The sequence below is a fragment of the Pyricularia oryzae genome, chromosome 1 (genome assembly GCF_000002495.2).
Source record: "Pyricularia oryzae 70-15 chromosome 1, whole genome shotgun sequence".
Lineage (NCBI taxonomy): Eukaryota > Fungi > Ascomycota > Sordariomycetes > Magnaporthales > Pyriculariaceae > Pyricularia > Pyricularia oryzae.
In genome coordinates, this window is record NC_017844.1 from 6,878,969 (window position 1) to 6,906,073 (window position 27,105).

The window sequence follows — 27,105 nt, forward strand, 5'->3', positions numbered from 1 at the left end:
TAAGAAATGCAGTGCCCCTGTATAAACGAGGGAGGAGACTTGTACGACCATTCTATGTATTAACACAACATATTTATCTCACCTCACAAGCGCAGCCTGTACCCAAGATATACGAGCTGAGAGCTTTATTGGTTCCGAAATAAATTAGAGAATAAACAAGGTGAACCTGTAACTAGAACTAGACTACTTGTACCAAGAAATACATCTAGATCCCTTCTAAATGTTGTATGCTCCAAAGAGCATGGCTTGTCATCATTCTTTGTCTTTTTTTTTGTCTTATTCTTTATAGTTGATTACTAACACCGCTCCTTTTCCAATATCGAAAAACTTGCCGCGACTCCCAAAATGCGCTTCTCCACAGACCTAAACGTACAAAGTGTTTATATGTTGGGATAAAAGGGAAATGACGGCCAGGAAGCAGAACCAAGGCTCAAGCCACCATGGCTGCCACAGAAACATACTATCATGCATGCCAGTCTTGCAATGCCTCCAGTTTTTGCACCACCAAGCCAAATCCCGCAACACCCCATCCTCGACTCGTTGCCATCCAGATCAGCGAATCGAAACTCCTGACCTCTCAGTAAACATTCTAGTGGCAATGTTCATCGACGCCAGCTCCTGGAAAAGCAGCTTGGCCGCATACGGTATGTGCACCTGCGCGATCTTGGTCTTGTTCCTACATGGCCGACACTCGAATGTTTTCCTGGTGAGATCGCTGTGAAGAGAATTCATGTTAGTGATCGGTTGATGTCAAGCATATCGAGGGAAGAAAGTGACGAAACGTACGCAATGGGCGTCATCAGCCCACAAATACCACAGATATGCGCCCTGAACGCATCCGAAACCTCAAACAACCTCTCCTTCAAGAAGGAGGCTGCTCCGTGTGCAATCATGCAATCACGTTCCATTTCTCCGAAACGCAGACCACCATCACGCGCACGACCCTCCACTGGCTGTCTTGTCATGATGTTGACGGGACCACGTGCTCGGGCGTGAATCTTATCGTCCACCATGTGCCTCAGACGCTGGTAGTATGTCGGTCCAAAGAAGACTTGAGCTCTCAGCTTCCGACCAGTGTGGCCGTGATAGAGAACCTCAAAGCCTCGAGATTGGTATCCATGCTCACGCAAGAGGTTGCTGACCGAATCCACCGTCACCTCTGTAAAGGGGGTGGCATCACCCTCCATACCCTTGAGCGTTGCGACCTTTGACAACAAACACTCGATCAAATGGGCAATTGTCATACGAGATGGAATGGCGTGCGGGTTGATGATAATGTCAGGAGTAATACCCTCCCTGGTGAATGGCATGTCTTCGTGTCTGTATGTGACACCAATCGTACCCTTTTGACCGTGCCTGGATGCGAACTTGTCACCGATCTGCGGGATCTTGGTGGTTCGCACACGCACCTTGACGTATTTGAGACCATCTTGGTTGGTCGTAACGATGACCTGGTCGACGATACCGCTTTCAGTACTGCGGAGAGGGGTCGATGCGTCACGCTTCGTGTGCTGCACAGTCCTCTGGCCGAGTTCCTGGTTGTCCGCGGGAATAGGAGCGGTCTTGCCGATGATGATGTCTTCGCCAGAAACACGGGTACCAGGAGCAACGATGCCGTCGTCTTCGAGCTTGTCGTAAGTGCCCTGCTTGAGCCTCAACGTGTCCGCACGGAACGGCTTTTCGAACTTCTCAACCATGTTGATACCAACACGCTTCTCCGAGTCTGTGTATGAACGGAAGAACAAACTACGGAACAGACCGCGATCGATTGTGCTTTGGTTCATAATGACGGAATCTTCCTGGTTGTATCCAGAGTAGCAGGCAATTGCTACAATTGCATTCTGACCGGCAGGAAGCTCACGGAACTTGAGGTACTCCATGGATCGGGTTGTGCCAAGAGGCTTTTGAGGATAATAGAGAATGTTGGCCATGGTGTCCATACGGCGGTTGTAGTTGGTGAGGAAGAAACCCATGGCTTGTTTACCCATGGCAGATTGGTAACAGTTACGGGGTGACTGAGCATGGTTAGTATTTTCCCAGACAACAAAGCAAGGATTATAGGGCAAGGTAACCCGTAACGTACCTGGTTGTGATCAGGGAAAGGAATGATGCTTGCGCAAATACCCAAAAGCATACTGGGGTGGATCTCGCAGTGGGTGTACATGTGAGTTGTCGGGTTGATCTTGGTGTTCAATCTTCTGTTGATATCGTTCTTGTCAAAGGCCTCCAACTCGTCCAGAGTTGCACCGCCAAACTTGAGCGCTCTGAACTTATCTAGATCGCTTGGTGACATGCAGATCATGGCCGTCTCTTCTTGCTCAGCATCCATCAAGTCAAGAACACCATCACTCTTCAGGCCTTGCCAGCCGTAGTGACCCTCGTCTCCAGGGCTGAGGTTGTTGTCCTTGTCTGCATGCAGCTTGGCAACGTGCTCCTTGGTGAGCACCAGACTGCCCGCCTGGGCACCTGTCCGTGGGTCATCCTTTTGGTTGACAACAAACAAAGGTCTCATGACACGGCCGGCGTCTGAGAAAATCCTGAACTCGCCTTCACGGACGTCGTGAATAAGTGATACTTCAGGGTCAACTCTGCTCTTCCTGCGAAGATCGTAGACCAAGTCTACCAACTCTTCAATCTTGTTTGCTACACCGACCCACGTGCCATTGATGAAAATCTTTGATGTACTTGAAGAGTTTGATGGCTCGTACTCCTCGAGTACGTCCATTCCTCGCGCGACCAGGAAGTCGTAGATGGGCTCTGCCGGAGTACCTACACTGACCATGCACATCAACGACAGGTTCTTCACCAGGCCACAGGCCTGACCCTCGGGAGTCTCAGCAGGACACACGAGACCCCAATGAGTGTTGTGGAGCTGTCGAGGCTTAGCAAGCTTGCCATCTCTTCCAATGGGAGTGTTGGTTCGCCGCAAATGGGACAAGGTCGAAGCAAAAGTGTATCGGTTCAACACTTGTGAGACACCAGCCGTGGAGCTAGCAGCCTTCTTTTGATCTCCCCAGTTGCCCGTGGCCAACGAGTATTTCAACCCATTTGTCAGAGTGTTGGGCTTGAGCGAGGCTGTGAGATCAAAATCTCTGCCAGCGTCGATGCATCGCCTCAGACCACCCATCATGTCGTTTGTCAACTTGCGAATGATACCACGGAAAAGTTTGGCTAGCAGAGGACCAGCCAGGTCCAAACGCTTCTTGCCGAAATGATCACGGTCATCGACATCCCGACGACCAAGAGCGCACTGCAAGATCTTGTGCACCATGTAACCCAAGAAAAAGGCCTTGCGAGTCTCACAACCCTCTGCCTGGGAGATATGAGGGAGCGTGTCCTTCTGCAGAATGTCTCGTGCCACCTTCAGACGAAGATGCCTGCTGTTCGAGTGGCCACCATCCTTGCCGACACGCTTGGCGATGAAGTCCAGCGCGACTTCTCGATCTTGAATACAGAAAGCCTCTTCAATACTAGGCCTCAACATCTCTAGCATTTGTGTGTCGTTCTTGTCCAACACTATGTGGTTCAGGATGTCCTCATCAGAGACGACTCCCAAAGCACGGAAGACAATGGCGATCGGGAGATCACCACTGGTGTATGGCAAGTTCAGGTGGATCGTCTGACCAAATGATCCACGCGTGCTGTCACCCTTGGAGGTCAGCTTCATGGTCAGGGTTGAGACAAGGCGAGAGCCCTTCTCCAAGGCACTGCGGATTTCTGCCTGGTAAAGGTATTTGTTTGGTTGGGCCTTCTTGAAGACCTGAACAATGTTTGCAGCGGATCGCTCCTGGGCGATCAGGACTTTTTCACTACCGTTGATGATAAAGTAGCCGCCCTGATCATAAGGACACTCGTTCAGAAGGAAAAGTTCCGACTCGGGCTGACTCCTGAGATAACAGATTCGACTCTTTACCATGACTGGAATCTTGCCAATGTATATCATGTCGGCCATCTTTTCGCCCGAGATCTTCTCGTCCGGGTTGTGTGACTTGTCCCTGTCCAGCTCCCAACGAATGGTAGTGGGGTGCTCGTTCGTCCTCTGCATCTCCTCGCGCTGCTCATCGTTGAGTTCATGTAGCGGTATATCCTCTTCGACCGCGACGTTGACCTTCTTGGTGAGCTTGACGTAGAGTGGGCAAGAGTACGTCAAGTTTCTGTCACGGCACTCGTACGGCACCAAAGTGCTAACCTTGCCGTCTGTTTCCTTAACCGTCGGCTGGGTCACGAGAATGTTTCCGAGCATGATTTCATATCGGCGCAATCGAATGGGTTTTCCTTCAAAAGTGTCGGGAGGATTTGGGTTGTCCAGCGTAAGAACCGAGTATTCGTCAACGATACCCTGGATTGTTGATGTGGTGAACTCATTGTACGAGTCGATCTGCTGAGAAACGAGACCTTTTTCGTCAAAGTAGGAGGAGATGACGTTCCAGCAGTCCTCGGCCGTGATCTCGTCGTCGTTCTCAGCATCGTAATCGCCGGCCTCGTAGTCGGCGTACTCGTCCATCTCGCCGTATTCCGCCATATTGAAAACTTAAAGACGAGCGCAAGTTCGTTTTTTATTTGGTCTAAATCTTGCTGATTGGGAGGCGTAGCCTTATCAATCCAGGTGAGGCCAAGCTGAAGCTGATTTCAAAGCAAGCGGTGCAGGCTTTACCCGCTACAGCGCAACCTCGCGCGCGCTCCCAGAAGACGCCAAGGTGATGTTTAGAGTCTCCAAAGAATCTCTAAAGAAAAGGAATTGTATGTAGATCGTTTTCGTGGGGTTTCGACAGGTTTCGCGATGACCTGACCCGTCGCCGCGCTGTCGTGGTTGACAAAGTATGGTGTGGAGGCGGCAACAACTGTCAAGGAAGGGCGGAATGTTCTTTCTGAAGAAGTGGATTATGGTATCGAGGCGACGCGACTGTGACGCTAGCCTGATTTGTACTAGCGTCAGCTGTGAGATGTGGGGCGGTCTCGCCTCAGGGTGTCGATTAGAATCACAGTTTTGATACTTTAGTCCTACAAACCTTGGTAGACAAGCTATGTCGCCCCTAGCTTTAATAGCTTGCGAAAACAAAATTTACAGTTTTTTGTTGCAGAAGCTATCATTAATCGTCTGTTTTGCATCGATTCTGTGTTCTACTGCTGTCTAATCGCATGGGAAGGCAGGCACATAGAATTGCACTCATTGATACGCTCAGTCTGTATTCCGTGACATATACTCCTTAGGGCAACAGGAAGCTTGATGCACTTTCGCCAGCCACATGCAAACCTGAAATACCTGAGCTTCTCATCCCACATTCAGGCAATCACGCCACATATTAACCCAGGTAATCTACTGCCCTCGTACTTTGCTCAATTACTGCCGAGGTAAGGTACTACCTAGGCAGCTTGACTTCCAGCTATCAGGTAGGGCGCATGCCTTGCAGTCTATTGCACTTGCCGTGACATTGCCATCTTCTGTTCCATGTACCTGGCACTATGATTCTGTGTCTGCCTGTCTCAAGATGAAGGTGACTTTTTGAGACCTTTGCCTGAAGTCTGCCAAGGTACCTGTCTTGAGGGCCACATGGGCATCCCATACGAGCTCGATAGTCGAAAAGCTGATTAATAGTTCATCTTTTGCACATGTACAAGGTACTGGACAGATCTTAGTTTACACCATTTTCTAGCCTGAGGACCTAAAGAAAATGGACATTGCCACAAAAGACACAGACGCACGGCGACCTGGTCACCTTCGAGCCCTTAACCGTAGCAGCGACACCGATTTCACCGACTCCCGCCTAAAACCAGAACCGCTTCGTCTAGGTCGCAGGGATGTTTCTGGTGCAGAATCGACTCACATGTCTCTCGACGACAGTCTGATGTCACCAGATCCAGGGGCATTGGCAGGTGATGAAGACTCAGATCTGGGAAAATGCGAGCGCAACTGGGAGGCGGAGAGCTTAGGATCGCCCGTCAGCAACGGTATACATAGCCCATCACACATGGGTGAGCAAGCACCTCCCTTTTCGGACTACAACCCTTCTGAATCTCCTCCAGAAGCAATCGTACATCGAGAGCAAGGTGATTCTGCCCAGATGGGTAGGAAGTCCTGTTGTGAAGATAACAGGACTAACTTGACATATCGCAATGTCATCCCCTGCTCAGGAACCATCTTAAGCCGATCTAACGCTTTGACGGGAACACTGCCTGCAAGGACTGATATGCTGAAAACAGTCCTGGAAACCAGCCAGCCAAATATGCCCGGCGAGTCAGAGAGCTGGCTGCTCAGGTCCACTGAGGACTAGGTATCCTCGGACATACTCCCGCCCGGACGGAGCTTACACACACTGGATGGGACATCCAGACATGAGCGGAGTAGAAGCTCTAGCTCTGATGCGCCGGCTGATGTTGCAAAGAGAAACCCTTCTAGCGTCGCCGAACGGAGGAAACTGTTCGAAGCGAAAGAAATAAGTCAAACTTCTCATTCTATCCGCCGCTCAACAGCGATCATACTGCAGAGACCTGTAAACACAGTAAATTCATCAGGGTCATCTACACTTCTGACTCCTGTCGATACCGAAACGGCTATCTCTGCAAAGACCTCCATTACAGACGCGAAATCCTCGTCGCAATCGCGGCACTCTGTCTATGCTAACTTGGTAGTTCCTGAGTCCAAACCACTAACCCGACAATCCAGCCTGGCTCAGCTCCGACAGCCTATTGAGGCAAAGGCAGAAGCTCGTTCCAGGCCAGCGTCCATTCTAATAGTTCCTACACAGGGGAGTGCTACGCCCTCGATAAATACTCCTATATTTGAGAAAAGATTGGCAACCAGAAGCCCAGAGACTCCGTCAATTGTACAGCCAGCAAATATTTCGACGCCCAGTTCCATGGTTCATAAGAAGGAGTCTGCAGGAACCCATAGTCGACCAGCTATACAATCCTCTTTCTCCGATTCACCCAATGCAGCTTGGCCTGGTAATTTGCTTTCAGCCAGGGGTCTAGATTACAAACTACGATCAAGACTGTCCGAGCCAGCTCTTGTAAGAAGCGGCCAGAAAAAACCGTCTAGTGTTGGCGGGCATCCTGGATATACCACTCCCGTACCGGTTACACCCCAAAGGCCTGTGACAAAGTCTTCGGTCTTACACTCAAGCCCGGTCCACCACCTAATGCGCTCTGCAAATACCGTGTCTTCTCGACATTCCATTGCGACAACAGATAGGCATGCTACAACCGGTGGCGCATCTCAGAGTGGGGGTACGAGCCACAAGCTGGGAGCTCAGTCGTGTCCGAACCGAGTTGCAGAGCTTCGTCGTCTATTTGACAATGGCAAGCCCGTGGGACCAAATTTAGGCCCGTCGTCCAGGTGGAAAGAAACAAGTGTTGCCGCTGCTCCCCATTCGAAATTTTCCGGCTCAGGGGCTCCTGTTTTTCGACTACCTCAGCTTGCAGGTCCAAAACGTCCCGGCGGACCTTTGTTCTCGCCTGTCAAGAATTTATCCGCCAATGAGTTTGGTAATCACTATGGACACGGGCCTGGTTCCAACGATGGTGTCTCCCCTGGTACATCTCCATTGAAACAAAAGATCACGCTCTTTGAAAATATGAGCACACCAGATAATATACACCATTCGTCTCCCAGTCAACAGGTCAGGACATACGATGGCGCTATCGAAGATTCTGGCAGGAAGGATACACCCCATGGCGACGATAGTCTGAGGAACAAAGCTAGCCAGATGCTCCATCCCATCGGTTCTGCAAGTCTACTGAGAAAGCTTTCCAGGAGTCTAAGAAGTGAGACGCAAGACAACTCTAAGGAGCCCGACATGATCAAAGAAGCCGCGGGAACTAGCAGATTTAGGAGACAAATTGCTAAGTGCAGACTCCAACAGCCACAGTATCCCAAGCCACCGTATACCTTGGAAAACGCCGGACACAGCGGTACAGCACTTGTGCAGGTGAATCAGGGAGACAAACATGCCCCTGAAAGTCACAACGATACTGCGAGTTACATACGCCGAGTTACTTCAACGAGGGAGCCTAGTACTTCGTCGGTAGCCAAGAGGCTCCTTTCCAGGAGGAGCATGCCGTTCTTCAATAAATCAGTTCACAAAAACAATCAGCCTTATACAAGGCCCGCAGAATCTTACTCGCCCTCTTTCAGCGGGAGTGGGCTAGCCCCACCAACACCCAGCGCCAGAACCACAAACAGCAACAGCAGATCCAATGCAAGCAAGTACAGTTTCGCGGGCAACAGCACCATGTCTGCGCCTCAACCGCGCCTGACTAAACTTTGCAACAGTGCCAGTTTCGTGACTGAACACAGCACTCAATCCGCACCACAACCGCTGGCCGCAGAAACTCTAGCCAAGGGAAGGACGTCCAGCCTCAGACGCCGGTTTTCATCATCGTTGAGTCGTGCCATGAACCCCTTCCGGTCCCATCACGGCAAGAAAGACGACGACGGTGCTGGCTGGGGCGGACAGCCTGGACCGGGCGTAAGCGGTGGTCTATCGAGGGCTGTGTCGGTGGCCAAGTGTGATCTCGAGCATCCTAGGCCCATCAGAGGCTCAGAGATGGGGCAGATAATCGGCATGTTTGAGCAGCAGGAGGCCAGTGCCGGCTCTGCAGAGCATGTGAATCGTACTGGACAGGCGAAACTATGATGGTATTAGATGCGACTGAGCTGGGCTTACACAAGTGATACCGGACAACGATGTGTATGTAAGTGCTAGTAATTGGATATATAAGCATAGGAGGTAGCTTTCGCTTGAGTTTGCTGGTACAAGGTTAGGGCGTTACATTCTCAACGAGATGGTGATGAAGCAGGAAGCAGACATGAAGAGTACATGTTAGATGATTAGTTATCGTGAAATTCAAATCTCACGATCATGGTATTAAATGAATTTCTCATGGAACAGAATGCTGAATTTGACGCTTCTTCAAGAGGCAAGATATATAACATTTTTAAAAGAATTGTTCAGCAGACACCCTGGTATGTTCTGAGTACGCAAGTATGCCGTTCATTGCTGAATCAACCCCATCCCCCGCCCGATCTTCTTGACGAGCGCCTTTTTGAGATACCACTCCCTGGCCAGACTCCTCGTCGTCTTGGCAAAGACTCCAGGGCTGACTCGCCCCCTCTCGACGGCCCTGCCCAGCACAAAGACGGCGTCGGCAAGGGCACGCTCCTCGGCCACGAGGTCGTAAAGCTGGTTCGCGACGACGGTGGGCGCAACGAGCAGCTCGTCGACGTCGGGTGGCAGAATCTTGCCTGCCTTTGCATCGGCCACAACAGAGTCAGCCTTGCGCAGGGAGTCGTGCAGGATGGAGGCGTTGGAGGAGAGTAATGAGGACACGGCCGACAGGGACTGCTGCTCGGCGTGCATTGAGGAAAGAGCAGTCAGCATGGCGGCGCGCTGAGCTTGGAGGCCAGAAAGCGACGATTCATTTTGAGTCCTAGCCCGGACGCGCATGGCGTGTAGGGTGGTGGCGAGCTGGGCGAGGAGGTTGGAGCGCTCCGGATTTGGGGGTATCGGAGGTGCGGGGATGTTGGTAGGAGACGGGAGAGACAGGACCAGGGGTTCGTCCATAATGTCTGTTGGTGGCGGCGGCGGTTTCTGGACGGGTTGTGGCGGTGCTTGATGTTGTTGTGGTTGCTGTGGTGGTTGTTGCTGATATTGAGGGTGTGTAGGTTGGCTCTGAGGGTGAGGTGGCGGCTGTTGGGCGTGTTGCTGCACTGGGGGTGGCTGTTGCAGTGGTTGGTGCGGCGGAGGCTGTTGATGCTGCGGATTCCAGCCAGCCTGGGGTGGCGGCGTTGGCTGTGGTGGTCCACCCTGCGATTGTATTGACATGCGTCTTGGATCTGAGGGATGGTAGTTGTCATAACCCGATGGGTGTTGCTGTTCGTATGGTGCATGACCATGCGCTGGTGGAGGGGACTGGTATTGCGGCCTCGGAGGTGCTGGTCCTGTATGCTGAGGTTGCTGCGGCGGAAGCGGTGGTGCCGTATCATACCTCGAAAGTCTATGGCTCTGGGGTGCTGGAGCCTCATGTCTCCCGGGATGTGGTGGTAAAGGTGGCCCGGAGGAGCTTGGTTGTGCCGGTACTGGAGACGGCCTATGCACGGAAGCATCGTTGCCCTTTGGCGGCGGTGGTGGCGGCCTTTGCTCGTTCGGAGGAGGGGAGGCGATGTGACCACTACTGACGACTGAAGACGGTCTCCCCATCATGTTCGCATTGGGCAAGGGAGGGACTGGTGGCGGAGTGGGGGTTGAAGCCGCCGCTTGTTGCCGTTGTTGCTGAGGAGGCTGCTGCTGCTTTGCAACGACAGGTGGCTCCTTGGCAAAGACATCCCGCAGGATGGCTAGAAAGTCCAGAATGGTGGACTTATCCCAGAAACTTGACCAGCCGACCAGGTACGGGTGATAGACCTGGCCCTGGGGATCGACATGTTGGCCTGGTCGGACGACCATGTTCTCAGTCGGAGTGACGTATACGAGCGGCGGCTCGCGGGGGTACGCGTGAGGAACCCATAGCGAGATGGGAAAGCGGTATGTGCTGCCCCTGAATATGACGGGTATAGTACCGGTTAGATGTAAGAGGAGTGCAGAGACGCCGTTGGGGAAGGCTGCAAAGTGTATCGAATGTTAGCGGCCAAAGCACATGGCAAAGGTTGCTGTGAGGGGCTGGCAGGCACTCGAGACAAATCTAAAATTAAGACCTACTGTGAACATCAGTCCTAGGCGACAATGACGGGTATTGCGACAGGACCTGAGCGACATCATTGTATGTTCGGTTCACATCGTGATATTCCTGCCGAGAAGTCAGTTTGGTTGCGACACGGGCGGGGTTAGCTACCTGCTCCGCTCCAGGCGCTTTAAATGACCACGACGGTTATAAACGTACGCTGGTGAGAACGCTATACAGCCAGTTGAGGATATGCTGTTGGACAACCATTCTCGTACTACCCGCAGTAGAGGCGGGTGGACGAATTGTATCGTCTACTTGATATCATGGGTAGCAGGACAAAGCTCCAATGGGGTACGATATGTTTGGAGTTGAAGTTGGGCGCCAGGGCAAGCAAGGTTCCTGGCTTGGCTTGGCGGAATGACGAGGCAATTCGGTCCATTTCGACATGGGGTGCCAAGCTATGGTGGGACTTATAAGTGGGGTGATTGTTCCACATTGCAGCTCAAGCTATATCTTATCGACAACGACTTGCTTAGATCAGCCGTTTTTCCATCAATCCAAATTTCCTCCTGGGTGTGTTGCACTGCGCTGCGGCTCTCTACCGGCAATCATGTCCCAAAGACTCGGGGATTTGCAATGCAGCTCTCCGCTCGTGCATTAAACACGTGCATTTACCATCAGAATGATTATTGAACTAACATACTGTAGGTAGGTTAGTGTCGAAATAACGGTCACCAGGAGCAATCGTCCGATCGGAACGAAACATCAAGTGTGAAGAAACCTTGGGACAAACAACCGATACACCTACGACGTGCATGGACTGGGCCAGGGCTAGGGTCAACCATGTTGTGACCAGTGCACCATTAAAAGCTCACTACCTAAATCATGAGATGTTCATGGTAATAATCCAAATCGCCATCACAACCGAGGGTAAAAGAACCGATTTACTTTATGATCGACATCCATCGATTCATCCACATCTGGGCAGTCTATCCAGTTCATTCTATTTACTGCTAGAGACGTAAACCGTTACCTTGAGGGTAAAGATCAAGATGATTCGAAAACCCAACTCCGTATTCGGAGAGGCCGGGTGCCTATTACGGAGGGAAAGGTGGTGTGTACTTCCGGGCTCGATCGCAGTTTGGTTCCTTGGCGCTATTTCCGAGTTTTTCCTCCTTGTTTATCGTCTATTTCTAGCTCTATTCTAGTCCATTTCAGTCTAATCTACCGTGTTCTCGGTCTCAATTCCTTGACCGTTCAGCATAACTACGACGATTCGTAAGCTTGCTGGATGCGTCGACTCCACCGATTCTCGCTCGCCGTATCAACAACGGATTTGAACAATAAGCCCGCACAACTTGGTTAACAAAGAGGTGTGCGAGAAATTGTGGAACGTCATGGTAACATCGAAACAAGAAGTGGCGCATCTGATGTTTGAATTGGTCAGCCTTTTCAGGGACCTCTTAATTACTTGCATGCTTGTGCTTTGTAGAAAAATTAATTAGTTTCTGCAGAGTCTTTAAAATCAACTGCCCCTCCATCTTTTTCCAGGTCTACTCTTTGACCTTTTCCCACAACTACTGTGCATCCTCCCAACACCACAACGTGTTCGACTATTTGTCACCCACAAACTCATGATCACGACCTATTGAGATCTCGCACGGCTGAGGAGTATCACAGAATAATTCTGTATACTCCTTGCGTCAGGACTTGATCATCTCGCTCCAATATTTAACTCTGGTGCCTTCCCTTAACCTTAACTCTGCCCGCGTTTGCAAGCAAGGTCTACTGCATGTTTACCGGCCAGCCATAAACGTTTACCCGTATATAATATCCAATCATCCCAAGAAAAAAGCAGATTTCTTTGACTCGAGTAACCGGCAGTTTGTCGAGTTTCTTGGAATACAGAAACAACACAACGCATCGCCTTCGGTCTTCTATCGTCCTCCCGCAAAACTTGCTCAAGCGAGGCTTGATCTCCACCGGTAATGCTTCCTCCGCTTCCGAAACTCTCCGACTATGGAGTCTCACCCACCAGCGGGTTCCTCCCCGAGGTCCTACCCCTGTCGAGACTCCCGGACCCCTACTACAACAAGTGGGAAGCCGTTGCCGCCAACCTGCAGGCTCTCATTCTCAGCAAGCGCCTGAGGCCCGTCGTCGACCGCCTGCCGGTCCTCTCCACCATCGGTCTGGAACATGACGCGGAGTGGCGGAGGGCCTACTCGATCCTGTGCTTCATGGCCCACGGCTACATCTGGGGCGGTGACAGCCCCTCGGAACGCCTTCCGGCCTCCATCTCGGTGCCCCTGCTGCAGGTCGCCGAGCGTCTCGACGTTGCCCCCGTCGCCACTTATGCCGCCGTCTGTCTTTGGAACTTTAAGCCGCTGTTTGTCGACGAGGGAATTGATGACCTCGAGAACCTCGCCACCCTCAGCACTTTTACTGGTTCCATCGACGAGTCGTGGTTCTATCTGGTCTCTGTTGCTATCGAGGCCCGCGGCGCCGCCACTATTCCGCTGATGCTCAAGGCCATCCAGGCCGCCAGGGATGGCGACGCCGCCACTGTCACGTCTTGCCTGGTCGCCTTTGCCGAGCGCATCGATGATCTGGGCAACCTTCTGCAGCGCGTGCACGAGAACTGCGACCCGCATATCTTCTACCACCGCATCCGGCCCTTCCTGGCCGGCAGCAAGAACATGGCCGACGCGGGTCTGCCGAACGGCGTCATCTACGAAGACGGCTCCGGCGCAGAGTCGTACCGCCAGTACAGCGGCGGCAGTAACGCGCAGAGCAGCATCATTCAATTCTTTGACATTGTCCTGGGCATCGAACACCGACCAACCGGCGAGAAGACCTCTGGTGCCCAGCAGCAGGAACAGCAGCGTGGGCGCACCGACGGCGCCCCGCAGCACAACTTCATCATGGAGATGCGGCGGTACATGCCGGGCGGCCACGCGCGGTTCCTGGGCGCCGTGTCGTCGGTGGCCAACATCCGACAGTTCGTCGAGGCGCACGGTGCAACCAACAAGCCGCTCGCGCTGGCCTACGACGCATGCCTGGCCATGCTGCGGGCCCTGCGCGACCGCCACATCGCCATCGTGGCGCGGTACATAGTCGTGCCGTCGCGCGAGGCGATGCGGGGCCGTAGTCGCAGTCCCGAGGCGTCGAGGGCGGAGGGCAGGAACACTGCTGCTGCCAAGGTCAACCTCGCGACGGCCGTGTCCCGCGGGCCGAAGGGCATCGCGCTCGACACGTCCGGCGACGCGGGGAAGAAGGACCAGCTCAAGGGCACGGGCGGCACGGCGCTCATTGCGTTCCTGAAGCAGGCGCGCGACGAGACGGGCGAGCCGGCCGTCGAGGCCTGGACGAGGAGGTACATGAAGCGCGGCAGCGGCAAGGTCCCCGGAAGCGGGGACTTTTTCCTCGGAAAAGAGGACGGTGCCGACGAGGAGGTCGTGCAGGTCAATGGGCTTGCCGGCATGTGGACTATGGAGGGTGAAGGGGGTGGGATTTGTAATTACTGATTTTATTCGCCCCCTTTGTGTGCCCCTGTCCGTCTTTTTCTTTTTCGAATGTCTGTCCGAGATGTTCTTGCTTTTACCCCTGATCTGTCACCCTAAAGGAGACATACCAGATATCCCTGAGGGGGATGATTTAGGATCAATATTGAAACCAAATGGTTTTGCAAATGAACAATGGTTGCCTGATGCAAGAGCTGTTAGCAAAAGTGACAAATATCGAGTAAAATTCGAGGGCGTTGTACTTGACCGAGATGATGTTGGCCATGATACCGCATCAGGGGCAGCAGGACCTTTGAGAAAGCCATGGTAAGTTACTCATGTAGGGCAAGTAGTGATGGGATGCTCTGGGCACAGAAAAAAGTGGACCGGCTCGGTCTTGGTTATTCCAAGCGCATACGTCTTGAAAGTAGAACAAAGCTAGAAAAATATATACAGGTCAACTTGGGCAAAGAGACAACACCAAGAACGCCTGGCAAGTCAAAGCCTCCTTTCCCCCAGAAACTGGGGAGAAAATGAACAAATTTGGAATTAAACAAAAGTAAAAGGATGATCCATCCTAGACAGCACCGCAACGCAGCGACGCCAAGCTCAAAATCAGAACGCCTAATCTCAAATAAGAAAGGGGGTATGTTTCTCCAAAGGACCCTACTAAAGTCTCTCCTCCCTCCTCTCGATGCTCCTCTCGACCCTCACACCACCCGCGCTCCCGGACCTGCTAAAGTCGTCATCCTCGTCATCGATACGCTGCAGCTCGAGGTCGATGGGGTCAGCGCGCGGCTTGCCCGCCGAGACACTGGTGCTGAGCTGGGAATTCTGTCGAGGCGAGGCCAGCCTGGAGCGGGTGGCCGAGGCCGAGCTGCCGGCGAAGCCCGCGGCCGAGGAGGTGACGGTGGTGGCGTTGCCCAGGAAGGCGAGCTTGTCGTCCATGTCCGTGTTGGCCGACGAGCCGGCCACCGTGTTGTTGACGGCGAGGCGCTGGGCCACGAGGGTGCCCAGCGGGAGGACGAGGACGACCGAGGTGATGGTCAGGGAGGCAGATTCGAATTGGCCAAAGTTGCCGTAGTAGAGGCCAGCAAACAGGACTTTCGGGGAGACGAGTTAGCGTGGTCTGTTGTGAATTCCAAGTATCAGGGCGGGGGAAAACCTACCAGGAAAAACCATCAACAAGCCGTTGGCCATGACAAGGACCTCCATCGGGCTCAGCCCCTTTACCGTCGGCAGGATGCTTCTGTTCTGCCACATGTGCATGATGAGGCGGACGTTGAACAAGAAGCAGAACCAGGTGACCATGGCCGTAGTAAAAGCCAAGTCCGTCTGCCTAATCCACAGATACGGACGCGGATCCAACGGCTCCAGGGCGCTCTTGACCGTGACGGCAGCCGAGGCGCACTTGAAAGCTACGGTGACGGTGGCCAGGATCAGCGAGAAGGCGATGCCGCTAACCTTCCAGGCGCGCGGCCACAGCTCAACCATGGCCCAGGCCTGAACCATTAGTGCGGCCTCCACGAGTGCGAGCTGCAGGGGCGCAAAGACCGTGGCAGCCACTGATCGCCGAATGTCGTTCGGGTGTACAAAGGAAAAGTCGTCGCTGAAGATGGTGTAGAATTCCATCATGGTCGAGGTGAAGAAGATGACGAGGAGCGTGCAGCGGATGATGGACACTACGAGCGCGGCGGTGTTGATGATGGTGGGGATGCGGGCGAACCGCGCCTTGGCAGTCATGGTGAGCAGCACCAGGAGCATGATGAAGCAGGCTCCAATCTGGGTGCTGTAGCCGATGGCAGTGTTGAAGGCGAGGAAGTAGACGTCGTTTATCTCTGCCGGCGTCGTTTGCACTTCCTCGAATCCTTGTCCCATCAGGGCAGGTGTGAGCATCGTGATGGTCTGAAAGCGCGGGTCGACAGTCAGGGCTGGTCCAGGCGGGCTAGTGGCCGTGCCAGTTGCTGATAGTGTCTGGTCCATGATGACGGGGAGGATTTTGTGCTGACAAAGAGTGAAATATGGGATTGAACGATATCAGGAAGTTCCGAATAGCTGGTGATGTCTTTTCAAAAAACGAGGGGTGCTTGTTATTGAAGACTGTAAAATCATGGAGGCAACCTCATAAACGGTCTTGGTGGTGTCAAAGAAGCAGTGTCTTTGAACCACGATGCTTGGAGAGTTCCAAGACTGATAACAATGATCGAGGTGTCTCTGAGAAAGGTGGGAGACTTGAACGAGTATAATAATAAGCTTGGAAATGGCAGTGATTATAATTAGGAATGAAGAATAGTAAGGCCAGAGGAGAGATCAAAAGATATCATCACACTACTACCACTATTCGCATCCTTTCCCCACCATGCATCATATATCATCTTTATGACCTGTCCTAAACACAAACGCACCGGATACCATAGCTTTTGCGTGTATGATTGCATCGACCTTGGCTCCCAAGCGTCTGCATCCGTCTGCAATCAGCAGGTGGCTTTTCGGTGAACAATGTCAAAGAAAATGGGCCTAGAAAAAAAGAGACTGGATAGCAAAGGTCGGCTGCTGAAAAGAGGCAAGGGACGAAAGTGGCACCGACGGGTAGTGATAATATAAGCACCTGGTCGTTGCTGCGAACATCTTGGTATTGTTCCTGGTATGCCGAGATTTGAGATATTGAGTGCGGCGGACCAGAATTCCGCCACTAGGAGACTAAAGACTAAGCTTGGGGGCTCGTCTTGATATTGTTCCTCAGGGTTGATGAGAGCTGCGTTCGTAGCCGTAGTCCACAAACACCCTGGTCTCGGAGCTAGGGTCTAAGGGGCCCACTTAGTATTGTTCCTCGATGTGGCGCCTCGGTTGAGGACGGCATCTATTTTCGTGCTGGTGCATAACCGAATCGGATGTTTTCTCCTCATCGTAATTAATCGAGAGATTACGATGCTTGCAATTTCGTTCAGAATACATGCAGAATTGTCCTTTCGGGGGTGCCTGATCGTCAATATCTCGCCCAGCGTTTCACCAGATGCCAACATGCAGCACGGCAGAGTGCTTGATCGTTGAAAATCCGGGGCAAGTAGTTTCTTTTCAAGATCAGAAGCATGTTGCAATGAGCATTTGCTGATCCGTGCTGTTTCTAAAAATTAGTTCCGGGTAGCGGCTGCTTTCAGTCTGGGCTCAGCCGCAGCCTTGATAATGGTCGGCCCAGCACCATCAATCGATCTGCGATACGCTTCGGGATGCTTAGTTGAACGCAACCATGATCACAGCTGAGCAGACCTCCGTCTCTATACATTCTCCCTGATCCATGTGAAAAATTTGGTAGTCGACCTCCCGACTCCAGCAGCGATTTAGGTGGTCCTTGCCCATGGCAGCCGCGTCTACAAAAAGCTTCAGTGCCACATGCCGGCGACCTACACTCCCGTTAGCAGGGGCCGGCGGCTAATCGGACTCGACAACTCCTTACTCTAGGTCGCGCGCCAGCCAGACCGTGAGATGGCTCCGAAATCCAGCTTCGAGACAATCTGATAGCGATCGCTGAGGATTTGCCCCGGGAACTACTCCTCCTCAATCTTCTCACCCAGCGGGATCCGTGTAAAGTTGGGCTTGCAAGGGTCAAAGTCTCCATGCCCGGCCAGGGATCAATCGCTGAAAAGTCGACGCCATATCGGGTGTGTCGCGCAATGTAAGTGTAAGTGGGTGCGTGGTTGAGCTTGATGCAAAGCGCCACAATTGGCCCAGATGAATGTACCGAGATGTCGACGAATCATAAATCAGCCGGCACGGCCTTCTCGGTAAGCTTTCCGGGTGGAGCCGCCCCCAACACACTTCTGAACTGCGTCTGCTGAACATTGCAAGTACATTATGTATAGGTACAATACTACCGGATTAGCGCTCAAGATTGGGGTTACCATTAGCCTGTAATGGCTGTGTATTGCAGCAAGGAACAATCGCAATGGGACCATACTCTGCCAAGACAACAAGGTATCGGCAGTCGGAGCCTGTACCCCAAGGCCGATGTCACGCCATGCGGATCAAATGATCTTGCTGGATTGCTGCCGCTAGTTTGACAAAATTACTGTACCACGCATCGTGACAGATGGTCAACCTCAAGCAATCGGCCCCTGCCCAAGCGTAGCCCCTAGTTGTATCAGTGTATTCTCATAGACCTTGGCTGCGGCCAAGTGGATGGCGTCGTCTTCGTCGTCTCCATAACCACCAAATCTTGCTGACCGACCCTCACCGTCCGTCGTCTCGGCCTCGGTCTCGGTGACATCCTCAACAATATCCATCCCTTCCGCCTCTGGGTTTCGGCTCATGACGTCGACAACCAGCAATCGCGTCTGCTCCACGATGCTCCTGCAGCGCACCATGTCGGTGCGGCTCATGCCACCTAGTCGGGCCCCCGTCCCGCCTGGTAGCACGACGAAGCCGGGCAGGTCCTCATCCGTCTGGATGTCCCTGCCGGCGATCAGACTGGCGAGGCAGTGATCCAACCTAGCCAGGGTGCCGAGCATGGCGGCCGGGCTGGGCGGGAACGAGTCGATCCAGGTAGTCAGCTCGTGGGAGATGTTGAGGAAATACGGGATTTGGATCCCAGGCGTGCCTGACAGCCAGAGCATGTTGATGACCGAGTCGAGGTCGCGACACAGCTCGCTGATGGATTGATAGCCTGCCACCTCGTCACCGGGGTCTGGGATGCCAAACTTTTTGACATAGCGTCGGTTGATGTGCATAATGCGCCGCTCGACGAACCGCCGGAGGTTGTCTTCCTTGACGGACCCCGGTCGAAGGGCGGTTGCCCTCGGGTGAGGTAGATCCAGGGGTAGACGGGATTGGTTGCTTGGGGCTGGAGAGGGGAGGGTGGTGGATGGAGGGAAGAAACCACCTGGTCGGCTGGGGTTTTGTGGTGGTTGCTGTGGTGGTGGTGCGGCTTGTGATGGTCCTGATTGTTGTTGCCTCTCTGGTTCTGTCCGTGATTCCTCCTTTATTGCCGTTTGATGTGAATCCTCTGAGAAGTCAAAGGTCAAAGATTTTTGTTCCTGAGGATCTTGAGTAAAATCAAAGGTTATTGACTGAGGCTCTTCTTCCTGCTTGAAGATTGTCTGAAATTGTGTGTCGTCGGCCATTTTGAAATATCTTGTTAGTCTGGTAGACTTCAATAGTGGCCAAGTCAGGACTGATGTATTGTTGCCCAAGCCAGGGACGAAGCTGTTCACAAATTTACTCGCGTTTTGAGAGCTATACGCCTCGAACTTTGTTATGCGGTGCTTTCTGAAACATTCAACTCCTTTAATAGTTGGATATTCGTGTATTCACAAGGCCAAGCTGAGGTACATGTGAAAGACAGGGCAAAAGCTGGTGATGAGTAAGTGCAAGCCTCTAGAGCTGCATCCACGACGAAGTAAGCTGGGCTGGGTGGAGACATGCCCCGCTGACGGAATCAATTCGCCCCCCTAAGAGGCAAGGTGAGATGCCATAACCCTAACCCCAGACCACTACCGGAAGCCGATAAGCACGATAAGAAATTAGCGTGCCCAGCTTTGACGTTGACATTCGATCCAGTGATGGAATTTTGCGAAGCGCATCACAAGCATCCACTGTATACCAGCTACCTCCTTAATCAAGCCCATCTCAATCATCACGACCGCTACCACCGCACGCTGAACGAGATATCTCCAGACTCCTAAACAACCACCAGTCAAAATGCCCCCCAAGGTTGTGCGCGTTCAGCCCGCTGGCGGCCGCTCGAGGCCCGCCCAGCCCCGTGGTGTTGTTGGCGCGACATATGACTTTATCACCGCGCCCGAGTACGCCTCTGTTGTGCGCAGCGTCGCTGCCTTTGGTGTATGTAGTGGCCCATTCGAGCCGAGTCGACTTGCCGACCGTTGCTTATGTACATGTCTTCTGAGTGGATGCTAACTCGCCTCCAGGTTGGTGTTGCCTTCTTGGCCAGCTCGTTCGGCGAGTACTTTGACCCGTAAGTTTGACCGCGAACTTAAAGCACATCCCTCAAACGGTCCGAAGCGTCGGACTAACGTTTTCTGTAGGCAATGGTAAACACAATCAACGATAACGCTTGGAGCGGTTTCCACGCGAACCGGAGAGCAGGGAACCCAGACGGAATAGAGGAAGTTTGCGCGTTCTGTGGAAGCGCTGTACCATCATCGACAAAACCACATACTACCATCAACTGTATAATATCATGTATCCCGGGACGAGGAGATGGACCTCGGGGAGGAGATTATCGACATATCTGCAGCATTGCAGAAACGACAATAGACGACCTTAATCACGCCTGTGCCTGCTGCCTGACTAACTGTTCTCTACTAACTCGTCTATTCCATATTTCTACCTGGCTGCCTGTGTCTTTGCCTGAACGAGTTATCCATGAATGCCGCTATTCTGATCTGGGCTGATCGAGTGTGGCGAAAGCGGATGGGGATGTCTTGCGAAGACTTTTCTGACCTAGTCCGCAACTCACATCGGGTCTAATCATGTCCAGGGAGGACGACTGAACTCAGTGACACGGATGTATTTATTTGGCTTTTGCAAGCTCCGTGACACCGCGGTGCTAACGAGAGGCCTCCAGCTGGATTACTTTGACGGCCAGCTTACTTTTTAGTCTTCAGATCGAGAGAAGTTGGTGGCGGTATGGCATGTGAACATGTTCCGGTTGAGGTATTGATACTCTCTCCTGAGAAAAGTTTATGAATATCACACAATCTCGCCCCTCGGCACCGTGTACTTATTTAGGTATGTAGGTACATACCTATAGGAGTGATTCCAGATGCGGAAGTCACCGAATCTTTCCCAAGCTTAATCAGCTCAAGCAATCAGATCTGACTTCTGTTTGATCGGGGACAGGGATTTGACGTGCAAGTGCGCGTGGTTGATTGGACTTTCTCTCGTTGTTCTGGAAACCACAAGATGGAATATTCCAACCTCCAGGTATGCACATGCTTTAAGCTTCGCGGTCCATAGTAAGTTCTGTTTACTTGCCTCACCGCAGAGCTAGACAGGGGTCCAGGATAATACAATAGCGAAGGAGTCATATACTCATTGCGTGTCGTGCATATATGCTAGGCCTCCTTTTTGTGGCATCAGATGTGTGCTGCATAGAGCCACCAGCCCCCTAATATCCTACTGACCTAAACGTTATAGTTCTGCACCAAGACGCGCTCGACGGCGAATATGCAGCAGTATACACTTTACGGTCTGAATGTAAATAAACAGGTAGGCAAACCCTTAACATGTGTTCTTTCCAAAATTGGTGTACTTTTTGGTGGTATAAATGGCCGCTCCTCCCTGGTTCTTTCCTGGGACTGCAGCAGACCTTTGCCATCGCCCTTTCATACTCGCACATTGAGAATCCAGCTCCTTCACGTCTTGGACACAGAACATCAAGCAGAGTCAGACTTGCAATTCTTGCTACATTCGTACCTATCTATCAGACCTTGCTTACCTACCCCCTCTCTTCTGTCCTGGTAGTCTATCCCCAGACTCTTATTTCTCTCCTTACTGGGCCATATCCTCCAGTCTTTAATCTGCTCTTTGCTTCTTGGGCCTCGTTGGTCCTTGGCTTTCACATACTTTCGGCATACCTTGTCCGCTATTTCCCACAATGGCGGTCGTCAACAGCCAACCCAAGCGCCCCGTCGGCCGCCCCCGACGCGACGGGCAACCAGCCGGCTCCGTTCCCAAGGTCTCGAGCGGCCGGCCACGCGGTAGACCTCGCAAGGATGGCCTCCCGGCTGGGTCGGTGAGGCAACCTCACACGGAGCCTCCTGTGGCTCATCCTGGGGTGCCTTTCTCTGGCCCTCCCGTGGTTCCTTCTGTGGTCCCACGGGTCAATTCTTTCCGGGCTCCTGCGACCCCGCCTATGACCTCTCCTCATGTGGCGCCTTTTGTAATCCCTCCCGCGGTTCCTTCTGCTCTCTCCTTGGCTCCCCTACCGGCCCCTCTGGTCAGCGCCCCTCGGTTCGACTACAATTCCGAGGAATTCGCAAGGCGGATCCAGCAGGCCCACCAGCACCTCCTTTCCCCTTCCATCACTCGGACGGGTGAACCAGCCACCAGCCCGTTCCGGCCGGGTTCGGAATTCTACGTCCAGCCGCGCGGTCCTCCGCCGCAGACAATCAACCCGGCCCTTATGGTGTGGTCCCACGACAAGCCCGGCGGCATGTACAGCGTCTAGGAGGTCCCTTCTGCCCCGTGCTATCGCCCGGAAACATGGAAACAGTCGCCGATAAGCCGCTTGACGAAGGATGGGAGCTTATTCTCAAGTTTGCGCCTGGCAAATGGTAAGTTGTCTTGTTTGGGTGTGACTCTGGAATTCCAAGCTTTGGCATGTGGTTAACTTGGCTAACTCTGGAACGATTCTAGGACTGGCACTGTATTTGATCAGATATAATTTTATAACGATTGCACGAGTTATGATATACGAACCTTTCTTTTGTACGGCTTCACACTATATTACTTTTAACGGCATTGGGAGTGGCTACTCTGTGGATTTGCTGTTGGATTTGCATTGCGTTTGGGGCTTGGAATATGGTCATTTGGTTTTCGCTCGGCGTTTATTGGTCTGTTGGTTATACTTGCGATGATTGGACGATACCCCTGAATGCATCTAGGTCTACATTATTGCACATCATCTTTATTATGATAATATTGTCTAAACTTTCCGGGTCCATTATGTTAGAAGTTGCTAAATTTGTCATCCTGACAATGTCCAAACTCGTCAGTTAACATAATCGTCCTGGTCTAACTTGATCAGACTCATTCACAGGAATAGGAGTTCGGAGTGTTATTCCGGACATGTAGTTTGGAGTCCCTGCGACCACAAGTTCGGCCGAGTCAATTATAAAGCTGACAGGCCGTCGTCTCGGTTCCTCTCCTCTTTGGGTCTCTGTGCACATCAGCTGCCAGCGCCATCTTGGTTATACGACTGCCAAGTCAGGCGAGCGCTTGATATTTGCCCAAACGAACAGACCCTTGAGCCTTTTCCCTTTTTTCTGTCCAAGTCCTGAACGCGGAGAAGTTCAATCGACGCTCGTCCCAACTGCTTCGACATGTCTTGGCGCATCTGCATTTTGAACATCGTCCTTTTTTTGCGCCAAGGGTGGCCAAGCTCAGTGTACCTTTGTACCTGCATTTACAAGCACTAAGTAAGCCAATTTGGGATTTTGGGATGATTGCCGGTTAGGGACCCGGGGTTGCATTTGTGCCCGCAGTACAGCAAATTGTACTCGACTAATTAAATCCCAACTAAAACTAGTCCAGAACAGAACTAAAAACTATCCAGAGCTCAGACTAGAACTAATATAAATCTAGTGATGTCTCGGCTCTAATCTGATTTCTAGGCCTTCGACGACGTGACTACGGCAGTGGCTGAGCTTGCAATGATCTGTAGCAAGCCTCGCAAGTGCAGTGAGAGCAATACCTAAATCTGAATAGGCATTCGCCTAGAAAATGCCCCTGTAGATCTTTTACAACGCTCAGACTAGCTTACAACGTTTTTTGGGAGAAGAGAAGAAGAAAAAAGTGCATCGTCCTGTTTGGTCCGGTGTGATTTCTCATCATGACGATTCCCTGGCAGACAACGGATACCGGTAGGGCCAGCCGAATCATGGAAGTCGGTGTGAATGCAGGTTGATATCGATGACGGAAGAAAGAAGAATGCTCCTTATCTTCCAATTGCAGTATGAACCAATCTCTGATCCGTTCCGTTCGATGGGTACCTTAGGAATGGCTGCTTGGCCCGGAGCCGTCCAGTTAGGATTTAAACCGGTCGTGCCGTGCCACCCGGACCAAAGTCGAGGCAGTGGAGTTGATGTACCTCATTTAGATGGCGTGCGCACAGGTAGTCGAATGAGAGAGCTCACAAGCCCTTGATTCCTTTGCAAAGTCTTCCCAACGGTATTTTACTCGTCGCCCCGAGAAAATGGAAAAGCAAAAAAGCCACAGCAAACATGCAGCCGCCCGTAAAAGATTCAACCATGGAACACCAGAGTCATCCCATGATTCCGTCATTGGTTGCCCAACCCCTTCGCAATCTGTCAAATAATGGAGCCGGGGATTCATGCATCGCAGTGGGCAGTGCGTGCCTGTTTCATGTATCAAGGTCAAGCCGGACTTGGCCGCACGAACGACTCCTATTCTTCCTGTTAGAGATCCCCACTGTTCCCAGCAAGTCAATAGGGCTTACAGGGGTTCGTTTTTGGGGTTGCTGTCAATCGCCAGCTGGGTGAGACCCTTACCGTGGCTTGGTGGCAAGGTGTGTTTAAGCTGTGCTGCGCTGTTCTGGCGCTCAATCCACCCCACCTCCACCTCCACCCTCCCTTTTTTTTGCTCAATTCTTTTGCTTCTATGCAGTCGTAAATTGCTGTACCGGCAGCAAGAGCCGCTTTTGGTTCCTGATTCTTTGGGCTGCACCGCCTTAAGTGACGCTTGCCAAGAGTCTTCAGCATCTCCCTTCAATTTCTCCGAACCAAACCAAACTCTGCCAAACTGATTGCTTTCATCCAATGTTCCATCCGCCTGTCCCTGCATCCACCCACACTCTGTCGGCCACGTACCATAGTATTATCCACAAGGTCTGGGCTTTGATTCAGGATGGCATTCGGTTCGTCTGATGGCTGGCTGGGCACAAACATTACAAAAGATTTAGGTGCAATCACTATACGTCCTGACAACGCACCAAGCACTTGTTGTTTTCGCCACCTCCAACCCAACCGACTGAAGCAAATACAAGCTTGAAAAGCAAGACAAGGTCTGCCCAGCCATGGACAGCAATGCGAACCTCCACCGTACAACTTGGCAAGCTGGTGTCGATCTATCGGAGCTCTCTGATGCCTCGGTTCAACTGCCGTACTGGAATGAATGCGCGGCCAAGCAACCCGCTTCCGTAGTAAGGGGGCCGTTTCGAGCAGGCCTATCCACAAAACTCGCTTCTGGAAGCACTGCCTACACCAAGAGAAGGGATGCGTTCCCCGTCTGGCTGTGCTTTTTACTACTGTACTCCGACGTTCCCAGTATATACAGTGAGTTAATTACCGGTACATAGAATGCCTGCCTTACCACGCGGCGCTTGGCAGGTACCTATCCCGCCTTGCCCGCCCTTGCTGCCCAGTGCTTGCTCTTGATTCCCCCCCTTTTCGGAGCATTAACTACAGTTCTTGTACTATACGCCCCACGCCCCGTTGTTCCCATTCCCACATTCCCTCTCCCAACTGCCTTTCTCCGTCAGCCGCAATGCTTTCTGATAGGCGACCTTGGCGACGTTGCATTTCCTGAGCACTCTATCTGTTGGCGAGCGGCGCATGGATATTCGATCCCGGCCCTGGCACTAGTTGATCTGGGCACAGGGCTGGGCTACCGTTCTTTGCTGGAAAAAAAGCCTCCCCCACAACTGCCGGCGCATGTTCTACTGCACGTCTTATATAGTATCTTCGCCATGGCCTATTCCGTGCTCAATGTCTCTTCTTTTCTTTTTTTCTCTTTCCCACCCCCCGCGGCACGGCACCACACGCTCTTTCAGTCCGACTTCCCGGTTTCTTTCTCAACAGCCTTCCTTTTTTTTTAAACCTTCACCAGGTCGGCTTGACGCTCCTTTTTAGTTTTGTCGCAGGACCCGATACGTATATTCTTGACGGTTTATATTCTCCACGAGTTCCTGGATAACCTACTCCCACTTGAGCCAAAGGTCTCCCTTTTACCTTGCAACTTTCGTTTCACCCCGTCGAACTCACTCCCTTCTGACGGTAGCATTCTTGGGCTATCAAATCCCGTTTGCATACATTCTCGCACTGCTTGCTTGCCCCTCTGTGCAAACATTTTTGTGTGAAGCTTTTTATAAGCCTTTTTGTTCGTGACAGCCGGAAAGGAGAAGACAGCAAAAGGACAAGAGCACATCATCTCTTGCCGAAATATACCACATACCAAGACCACCCCACCGATAGATACCCTTCCTAACCAACGCCATGCTCTTCCAAACGTCCACCATCCTCGCCCTCCTCCCAGCCCTCGCGGCCGCCATCCGCGCCCCCAACAAAGAGGGCCTCAAGCTCGTCTTTGAGGAGACCTTCTCGGGAGCCGCCGGCGCCTCGGTCAACGAGGACGTGTGGCAGATCGCCCTCAACATCAACTCCAACAACGAGCACCAGGTGTACACGACCTCTAACGAAAACATGCAAATCTCTGGCGGCGGCTCCTTCCAGATCGTGCCGCGCCGCCACGCCGACGGGTCCTGGACGTCTGGCCGCATCGAGTCCCGCGATGCCTGGACCGCCCCGCCCGGCGGCGTCATGCAGGTCGAGAGCAGCATCCGGCTCGGCTGGAACCTGCAGGGCAGCAAGCAGGGCATCTGGCCCGCCTTTTGGATGCTGGGCGACGCGCTCCGCCACGGCACCGGGTGGCCGCAGTGCGGCGAGATCGACATCATGGAACAGGTCAGCGGCGCCCCGACCGCCTACGCCACCGTCCACTGCGACGTGTACCCGGGAGGACGCTGCCAGGAGCCCCTGGGCCGCCAGGGCACCACCTCCATGTCGGACGACGACTGGCACACGTGGGCCGTCAAGATCGACCGCTCCGACGACGACTGGACCCGCCAGGTCATCACCTGGACAAAGGACGGCGCCGAGTTCCACAGGCTCACCGGCGACATGATCGGTGACCAGGGCACATGGGGAACGCTGGCCCACAGCCCGCTGTACGTGCTCTTGAACGTTGCCGTCGGTGGAAACTGTGAGTGATTTCTTTTCTGTTCTTTTTGAGTTGCTGCGAATTGTTTCACAAATGTTTTGTATCCTAACCTCTTCTTCCCCACCAGGGCCTGGAGCACCCAACGACGCCACTCTCGATGGTTACGGCAGCATGATGGAAATTCAGTACGTTGCCGTCTACACCTCGTAGGCTCCCCTCAGGACTCAGGAACTCTAGAAAATCGGAGCAG

The 27,105-nt window shown here is 52.7% G+C and overlaps 11 protein-coding genes across 11 annotated transcripts; 7 read left to right on the forward strand and 4 right to left on the reverse strand.

Annotated features, from left to right (window-relative positions):
* Positions 1 to 115: 115 nt before the first annotated feature.
* Positions 116 to 4,830, reverse strand: MGG_04714 (DNA-directed RNA polymerase II subunit RPB2). Its single transcript, XM_003710773.1, has 3 exons — positions 2,084 to 4,830; positions 787 to 2,015; positions 116 to 715 (listed from the first exon to the last, which is right to left on the reverse strand). The coding sequence occupies exons 1-3, from the start codon at positions 4,520 to 4,522 to the stop codon at positions 553 to 555; spliced, it is 3,831 nt and encodes a 1,276-aa protein (XP_003710821.1). The 5' UTR covers positions 4,523 to 4,830; the 3' UTR covers positions 116 to 552.
* Positions 4,831 to 5,511: 681 nt separating this feature from the next.
* Positions 5,512 to 6,272, forward strand: MGG_13771 (uncharacterized protein; the record flags this gene model as incomplete). The annotated part of the gene is made up of 3 exons (XM_003710774.1): positions 5,512 to 5,531; positions 5,620 to 6,066; positions 6,202 to 6,272. The coding sequence occupies exons 2-3, from the start codon at positions 5,673 to 5,675 to the stop codon at positions 6,270 to 6,272; spliced, it is 465 nt and encodes a 154-aa protein (XP_003710822.1). The 5' UTR covers positions 5,512 to 5,531; positions 5,620 to 5,672.
* A 379-nt stretch (positions 6,273 to 6,651) lies between these two features.
* On the forward strand, positions 6,652 to 8,808 carry MGG_13772 (uncharacterized protein). Its single transcript, XM_003710775.1, has one exon. It carries the CDS (start codon positions 6,858 to 6,860, stop codon positions 8,634 to 8,636), a length of 1,779 nt encoding a protein of 592 aa, XP_003710823.1. The 5' UTR covers positions 6,652 to 6,857; the 3' UTR covers positions 8,637 to 8,808.
* MGG_04712 (ESCRT-I component) lies at positions 8,622 to 11,107 on the reverse strand. The gene is made up of 3 exons (XM_003710776.1): positions 10,879 to 11,107; positions 10,698 to 10,785; positions 8,622 to 10,600 (listed from the first exon to the last, which is right to left on the reverse strand). The coding sequence occupies exons 1-3, from the start codon at positions 10,927 to 10,929 to the stop codon at positions 8,994 to 8,996; spliced, it is 1,746 nt and encodes a 581-aa protein (XP_003710824.1). The 5' UTR covers positions 10,930 to 11,107; the 3' UTR covers positions 8,622 to 8,993.
* Positions 11,108 to 12,172: 1,065 nt separating this feature from the next.
* Positions 12,173 to 14,421, forward strand: MGG_13773 (indoleamine 2,3-dioxygenase subfamily). Its single transcript, XM_003710777.1, has one exon. It carries the CDS (start codon positions 12,651 to 12,653, stop codon positions 14,184 to 14,186), a length of 1,536 nt encoding a protein of 511 aa, XP_003710825.1. The 5' UTR covers positions 12,173 to 12,650; the 3' UTR covers positions 14,187 to 14,421.
* A 109-nt stretch (positions 14,422 to 14,530) lies between these two features.
* Positions 14,531 to 16,145, reverse strand: MGG_04711 (uncharacterized protein; the record flags this gene model as incomplete). The annotated part of the gene is made up of 2 exons (XM_003710778.1): positions 14,531 to 15,265; positions 15,332 to 16,145. 2 exons carry the CDS (start codon positions 16,143 to 16,145, stop codon positions 14,832 to 14,834), a joined length of 1,248 nt encoding a protein of 415 aa, XP_003710826.1. The 3' UTR covers positions 14,531 to 14,831.
* Positions 16,146 to 18,259: 2,114 nt separating this feature from the next.
* Positions 18,260 to 19,279, reverse strand: MGG_13774 (uncharacterized protein; the record flags this gene model as incomplete). The annotated part of the gene is made up of 1 exon (XM_003710779.1): positions 18,260 to 19,279. The coding sequence occupies one exon, from the start codon at positions 19,277 to 19,279 to the stop codon at positions 18,260 to 18,262; it is 1,020 nt and encodes a 339-aa protein (XP_003710827.1).
* A 440-nt stretch (positions 19,280 to 19,719) lies between these two features.
* Positions 19,720 to 20,447, forward strand: MGG_13775 (uncharacterized protein). Its single transcript, XM_003710780.1, has 3 exons — positions 19,720 to 19,997; positions 20,084 to 20,130; positions 20,201 to 20,447. Exons 1-3 carry the CDS (start codon positions 19,857 to 19,859, stop codon positions 20,208 to 20,210), a joined length of 198 nt encoding a protein of 65 aa, XP_003710828.1. The 5' UTR covers positions 19,720 to 19,856; the 3' UTR covers positions 20,211 to 20,447.
* A 1,327-nt stretch (positions 20,448 to 21,774) lies between these two features.
* Positions 21,775 to 22,347, forward strand: MGG_15309 (uncharacterized protein; the record flags this gene model as incomplete). Its single annotated transcript, XM_003710781.1, has 1 exon — positions 21,775 to 22,347. One exon carries the CDS (start codon positions 21,775 to 21,777, stop codon positions 22,345 to 22,347), a length of 573 nt encoding a protein of 190 aa, XP_003710829.1.
* Positions 22,348 to 24,676: 2,329 nt separating this feature from the next.
* MGG_16505 (uncharacterized protein) lies at positions 24,677 to 25,215 on the forward strand (the record flags this gene model as incomplete). The annotated part of the gene is made up of 2 exons (XM_003710782.1): positions 24,677 to 24,774; positions 24,894 to 25,215. 2 exons carry the CDS (start codon positions 24,677 to 24,679, stop codon positions 25,213 to 25,215), a joined length of 420 nt encoding a protein of 139 aa, XP_003710830.1.
* A 916-nt stretch (positions 25,216 to 26,131) lies between these two features.
* On the forward strand, positions 26,132 to 27,065 carry MGG_13777 (beta-glucanase; the record flags this gene model as incomplete). Its single annotated transcript, XM_003710783.1, has 2 exons — positions 26,132 to 26,897; positions 26,983 to 27,065. 2 exons carry the CDS (start codon positions 26,132 to 26,134, stop codon positions 27,063 to 27,065), a joined length of 849 nt encoding a protein of 282 aa, XP_003710831.1.
* Positions 27,066 to 27,105: the final 40 nt, after the last annotated feature.

Bases quoted from the DNA above. Each gene is read 5' to 3' on its own strand.
- MGG_13773 (XM_003710777.1), top strand. From the start codon at position 12,651: ATGCTTCCTCCGCTTCCGAAACTCTCCGACTATGGAGTCTCACCCACC.
- MGG_04714 (XM_003710773.1), bottom strand. From the start codon at position 4,522: ATGGCGGAATACGGCGAGATGGACGAGTACGCCGACTACGAGGCCGGC. The intron at 2,016-2,083 runs GTACGTTACGGG...AACCATGCTCAG, and splicing joins CTTTCCCTGATCACAACCAG to TCACCCCGTAACTGTTACCA. The intron at 716-786 runs GTACGTTTCGTC...TTCTCTTCACAG, and splicing joins GGGCTGATGACGCCCATTGC to CGATCTCACCAGGAAAACAT.
- MGG_04712 (XM_003710776.1), bottom strand. From the start codon at position 10,929: ATGGTTGTCCAACAGCATATCCTCAACTGGCTGTATAGCGTTCTCACC. The intron at 10,786-10,878 runs GTACGTTTATAA...ACTTCTCGGCAG, and splicing joins TGTATAGCGTTCTCACCAGC to GAATATCACGATGTGAACCG. The intron at 10,601-10,697 runs GTAGGTCTTAAT...TACACTTTGCAG, and splicing joins GCCTAGGACTGATGTTCACA to CCTTCCCCAACGGCGTCTCT.
- MGG_13772 (XM_003710775.1), top strand. From the start codon at position 6,858: ATGGTTCATAAGAAGGAGTCTGCAGGAACCCATAGTCGACCAGCTATA.
- MGG_13775 (XM_003710780.1), top strand. From the start codon at position 19,857: ATGCCCCCCAAGGTTGTGCGCGTTCAGCCCGCTGGCGGCCGCTCGAGG. The intron at 19,998-20,083 runs GTATGTAGTGGC...ACTCGCCTCCAG, and splicing joins GCAGCGTCGCTGCCTTTGGT to GTTGGTGTTGCCTTCTTGGC.